At 37.8% G+C, this 6,077-nt stretch overlaps 1 protein-coding gene across 1 annotated transcript; it reads left to right on the plus strand.

Annotated features, from left to right (window-relative positions):
- The first annotated feature begins 1,410 nt into the window (after positions 1–1,410).
- LOC126703641 (probable inactive receptor kinase At1g48480) lies at positions 1,411–4,806 on the plus strand. Its single transcript, XM_050402668.1, has 2 exons — positions 1,411–3,072; positions 3,818–4,806. The coding sequence occupies exons 1-2, from the start codon at positions 1,719–1,721 to the stop codon at positions 4,447–4,449; spliced, it is 1,986 nt and encodes a 661-aa protein (XP_050258625.1). The 5' UTR covers positions 1,411–1,718; the 3' UTR covers positions 4,450–4,806.
- Positions 4,807–6,077: the final 1,271 nt, after the last annotated feature.

Raw genomic sequence — 6,077 nt, forward strand, 5'->3', positions numbered from 1 at the left:
AACACACATGGACGTCATAATCTAGACCAAAAGAACCAAACCAACCTTGATTCTCAAACCATTTAGCTAATGCATGAGCAGCCATCCCTAAAATCATAAAATTCATGAAAAATTATTCCATTTATCATTATCTTTAATGATTTACATTGAATTGGTATTCATAGGGCAATTAAAAGAACAAAATGCTATGTACGAGCTGACAGTTTATTTTTCGTTGTAGGAAGTTTTATTTTAACATGAGGTTGCTAATATATTAAAACTTAAAAGCTTTAAACTATTAATTGGGTAACTAATTTGTATAATGATCAATGATACACAGTGATATTAGTTAAATTAAATGAACAATAAACCGGTATGAATGACTTTAGCAAGATTTATAAGATGAAGGAAATATGTAGATTTCTACTTCCTTTTTGTTATTGTTTAGACGTTTTTATACAGCAATGATTATTCTTTTTGAATAAATAATTTGAATACTTTTCAATAAATTGATGATAGACTGAGACAACTAGAAATAATGAAATATGAAATTCAAAAAAAAAAAAAAAAAAAAAAAAAAAAGAAGAAGAAGAAGAAGAAAAATGTTGTATTGACAGTTTACTTGAGTAATTCCATAAAGTATAAAGTACTGTACATCAAAAAAAAAAAAAAAAAGTATAAAGTACTGCAATTCATGCTCACATTCATGTATGAACTTTTAAAAAGCAGTGTATGAAAAAAATGGTAGACCGTAGTTGGTAGCCAGACTGAGACTGATAAGGCTAGTGCTGTCTTTTAGACAATTACCACCTGTCAAGATTAATTAACAAAATTATATTATAATTTCTACTTAATAAATCTGAGTTTTCTATATTAAAAAAAAAAAAAAAAAAACCTTATCCTTTTCTCTCATGTTTTCAATACAATCCTTGTGGACTAGTTGTTGTAAATGGTTTGGACATAACCATTCTCTATTTGAAACAAATCCATTTCTTGATTCATATTAAATTTTTACAAATTTAAGAGCATGAATGTAACCTTATTTAAAACTATGATTGAATTTAGAAAACAAAATCTTAAAATTGAAATGCACAAAATGGAAAAGACTTGAAATTGTTCTGAAATATTCAGATTACCAAAAAATGAGTTTGGCTAAGCGTTCTATACACAGATCAGACGCACATCTTCCCCCAACAAATAACAAAAAAAGAGATATATTCTTCTTTCTTATATTAAAAAAAAAAGAGAACTAAGAAAAGTAAAAAGAAAAAAAAAGAAAAAGGAAAGACAAGGACAAAGAAAGTAAAAAAGAAAGAAAAGATAGGGAAAATGGAATCCTAGTTGACTACTCAACTGACAAAGCAAAACAACAACAACAAGTAGGGTTAGTTTACCCTTCACAAGTCACAACTACTACTACTGCTTCTCTCTAATTAACATTAACTTAACCACGCTACCCAGCCTGTACACATCTCTCTCTCTTTCTCTCTCTCCCCCTCTGTGTGTTTCTCACTCTCTCTCACACAGTCAGTCACTCTCCTCTCAACCCACAGACAAAAGAAAGAAAAGGAAAAAAAAAATGCAGCTTCTCCAACTCACACACTAACCCCCAAAACCAACCAATGCCTAGAAATTACACTTAAAAACTCCAAAACTCACAAACCCATTTCCTGTCTCTCTTTCTCTCTCTCTCTGTCCTGTAGAGACAACCTGGGTTTTCTCCAATCTGGGTTCCCAAAATGAGGCCTCAAACGCTTCCCATTTTGGTTTTTACATTTCTCACAATATTGTTCCCTTTTTCAAAACCAGATCTGGCTTCTGACCGATCTGCACTCTTGGCTCTTCGCTCTGCTGTCGGTGGGAGAACCCTTCTATGGAACATAACAGAGACCAGTCCATGCCTTTGGGCTGGTGTTATTTGTGAGCAAAACCGAGTCGCAGTGCTCCGTCTTCCTGGTGTGGCTCTCTCAGGCCAACTTCCCAATGGCATTTTCGGAAACCTCACTCGTCTCCGCACTCTCAGTCTTCGTCTCAACGCTCTTACTGGTTCACCTCCTTCTGATCTCGCTGCTTGCGTCAACTTGCGCAACCTGTACTTGCAAGGTAATCTCTTTTCCGGTGATATACCAGAGTTTCTGTTTACTCTTCATGACCTTGTTCGGCTTAACCTTGCTTCCAACAATTTCTCTGGGGAGATCTCTTCGGGTTTCAACAATTTGACAAGGCTAAAGACTTTGTTTTTGGAGGGTAATTCACTGACCGGTTCGATTCCACCCGGGTTTGATGTTCCAAGTCTTCAGCAGTTCAATGTGTCCAACAATGAGCTTAATGGGTCTGTGCCAAGCAAATTGCAGGCTTTTTCGAAGGATTCGTTTTTGGGTACCTCACTTTGTGGGGGTCCCTTAGACTCTTGCCCTGGAAATGCCACTATTCCAAGCGCTGGCGGTGGCGGTGGCGGTGGCCCTGGCGGTGGAAGCAACAAGAAGAAGAAGTTGTCTGGTGGTGCAATTGCGGGTATTGCAATTGGATCTGTATTGGGTTTTCTGTTACTAGTAGCAATTTTGATATTTTTGTGCCGAAAGAAGAGTAGTAGTAAGAAGGGGAGCACGGTCGACATTGCTACGGTGAAGCACCCAGAAGCGGAGATTTCCGGCGAGAAATCAGTGAGGGAGGTTGAGAATGGCGGGTATGGAAATGGGTATTCGGTGGCTGCTGCGGCAGCTGCGGCTATGACCGGGACCGCGAAGGCGGAAGCAAACGGTGGAGGGGCTGGTGCTAAGAAGTTGGTGTTTTTCGGGAATGCGGCAAGGGTGTTCGATTTGGAGGATTTGTTGAGGGCCTCGGCGGAGGTGTTGGGGAAGGGGACTTTCGGGACGGCCTACAAGGCGGTTTTGGAGATGGGGACGGTTGTGGCTGTGAAGAGGTTGAAGGATGTGACAATTACTGAGAAGGAGTTCAGGGACAAGATTGAGTCTGTGGGAGCAATGGATCATCAGAATTTGGTCCCTCTCAGGGCTTATTATTTTAGCAGGGACGAGAAGCTGCTTGTCTATGATTACATGGCTATGGGAAGCTTATCTGCTCTCTTACATGGTCAGCATTTTCTTTCTTATAATCATACTTGTTTCTTTTTGGTCTGTGTGTTGCTATGATTTTTCATTTTGGTTATCATTTGTTATGATTTCTTTTGATCCATCATTCCTACAAGATGATTACTTTGATTTGTTTTCTTTTATTGTATATATTTTTCTCGTTTTTAGTCTACAAAAGGTAATGAAAGTCAAGAGAAAAATTACTACCAAGGAAGAAACGTGAATTAAAATCTATCGGTTCTTTTCTTTGGTTCGAATTGTCTTAGTCGTGTTTCAATTGCTTTTTGAATCTTCAAGAGGACTATTTGGGCTACTTGTTTAGATTCCATTTGTTGTTTGTGCTGTAGTGTTTGCTTAATTTTGAATTTTCCTGTTCAATGTAATTAGTGATGACTTCCATTAGTTGGTAAGTTAAAGTGCCCTTCTTTGGTTATGTACTCGTTTGGTTTGCATTGACCCTTGTTGCCTTGTCTTCATAGAATCTTGTATCCAATGAATGACTGCATTCTTATCATAATTATTGTAGGGCTCAGTTTGATTTGTTCATTATAGCATCTCAGATTTTAGTTTCCACCAAATTGTGAAACCATTTGCTGGAGAACCCCTGAATTTTCTTGCTACTTATTGTAACAATGTTGTATCACTGAAACACAAGACATATAAAAGAGAACCAAATGAGAGTAGAAAATCCATGCCTCATCAGTCTTATCTTAACTACATTACTTCTCTCTATATTTCCAATACAGGAAACAAAGGAGCAGGAAGAACTCCATTGAATTGGGAAATCAGGTCTGCCATTGCCCTTGGAGCTGCTCGTGGCATTGAATATCTGCACTCTCAAGGCGCCAACATCTCTCATGGAAACATAAAATCTTCCAATATCCTTCTCACCAAATCCTATGATGCCCGAGTTTCAGATTTTGGTCTTGCACACCTTGTTGGGCCCTCCGCCACTCCCAACCGAGTTGCTGGCTACCGTGCCCCTGAAGTCACTGACCCTCGGAAAGTGTCCCAGAAGGCAGATGTTTATAGTTTTGGCGTATTGCTCTTGGAACTGCTAACTGGGAAGGCCCCCACTCATGCCCTTTTGAATGAGGAAGGAGTTGACCTACCCAGATGGGTGCAGTCCATAGTTCGAGAGGAGTGGACTTCTGAGGTTTTTGATCTTGAGCTCCTCAGGTACCAGAGTGTCGAGGAGGAGATGGTTCAGCTCTTGCAGCTTGCAGTAGATTGTGCAGCCCAATATCCCGACAAACGCCCATCCATGTCTGAAGCAACAAGACGCATTGAGGAATTATGCCGTTCTAGCTTGCGAGAAGATCACGACCCACAACCCGATTACATCAATGTTGCAGCAGATGATGTGTCTTCTCGGTGAGTTCCTTGGGCCCTGCCAACATATTCTCCAAATGGATTGTAGAAGAAACTTCATTGCTTTGTTATGCCCATATCTTGCGTGGTAAATTCTGGTGTTTTGGTTGTATCATTTGAATCCGGGCCTCCTCATCTTCTTTAATCAACTGTCAATTGTATTTTTTCTTTTGCTTATTTTATTCCCCATTGTACTAGTTTTCCTTTTTTCCTTTTTTTTTTTTTTTTTTTGATTAATACTCTCGGGTGGATATCTGTTCCATTAGTTATTGTTGGGTGGATGATGGTGGTTGTAATTATTACTTGTGCTTTTACTTTTGTTGCAACTTTTTAGTCTGAAGTTGAGATGTTATAGTTGCTTTTATAGGTTGGTTGTGATGTCTCTTCAGATTGATTCAACCTCCCAAACCCCCTTTCATTGTTGCTAAAGCTTAGATTCATTCGGATATGTATCCTATCCTACCTTGGTAAAGATGTATGATGCATACCCGACCCCAACTTAGCTGCTTACATCTTTTGTCCTCCTCGCTAATCAGTGAAACAAATAGTTGTAACTTTTGACAGCTGCAACATGAGTCATTCTGGGCAATGCAAATTTATTGTTTGCCAAATACAACCTCCGATGTTGTATTTGACTATTCAGTAATTGTACAGCTGATAAGTGATACCCCCCATGTGCATCCATTCTATTTAGTAGTAGTTAGAAAACATAATAATAGCTATACAACCATGCTAAAATAATTATTAATTAAGAAATCATTGACATAATCACTGCTTCAACCACACCTTTGGTAAGTTGAAATTTCAAAATATAATATTTCGTAGGCACAAAAATTTTCAAAATTTCTTAATAGACTGATATAACAGGTTGATAGTAACAAGTAAAAAAGCAATATATAGAGTCCAAATAAGAATTAATAAAAAATTGTCAATGGTTGAAAAAGTGATATCCATAGTCCATATAAAAATTAATTTGTGAATTGTGAAAATTATTGCGAAGATTTTAGCGATTATGGCATTGTTGATTTCAAAATATCAAAATAGTGACGGCTAAATGATACGTTTGCTGAAAGTTCAAAAACTACGTGGATGCTATTTGAAAGGTGATGACAAAAGCTTCATGGTGGACCAAATTGTTGCATATAAGTGGAGTGGAGGGTCAGGCCTAAAAGTGAGTCGACAGTCTGATACTGGTGGTCCTGTTCGTAAAAGATTGTTAATTTTTGTTGGCATCCAAAGCCTCACCAATTATAATTCTTTTTATTTGAGTGTTTTTCTTTTCCTCGCAGATAGGTTTACATAGAATTAAAGAAAAAAAACAGAAACAAACAGGGGGGGCATCCATTTTCCAATATAGGGTTTGTTTTGTCTCTTCGCTATTGCAATTGTTGTCCTTTTCTCCGGCTTTGTTGAAGAATCAAAACGGATTGGGAGTGGAATAAATACAAAAAATAAATTAAATAAATAAATAAAAATGATCACATGATACAAAAATTGGAAACTCACAGTCCCCATGCCTAAATGGACTGAGGACCTACTATATGTGAAACTTTGCTCTCTCTTATAATTGCTTCATCTGAAAGGAACTTTTTATTTGCATAGCAATGTGAACCTTGTGCAAGCAGCGTTTAAAGC

Source organism: Quercus robur, chromosome 10 (assembly GCF_932294415.1).
Source record: "Quercus robur chromosome 10, dhQueRobu3.1, whole genome shotgun sequence".
Lineage (NCBI taxonomy): Eukaryota > Viridiplantae > Streptophyta > Magnoliopsida > Fagales > Fagaceae > Quercus > Quercus robur.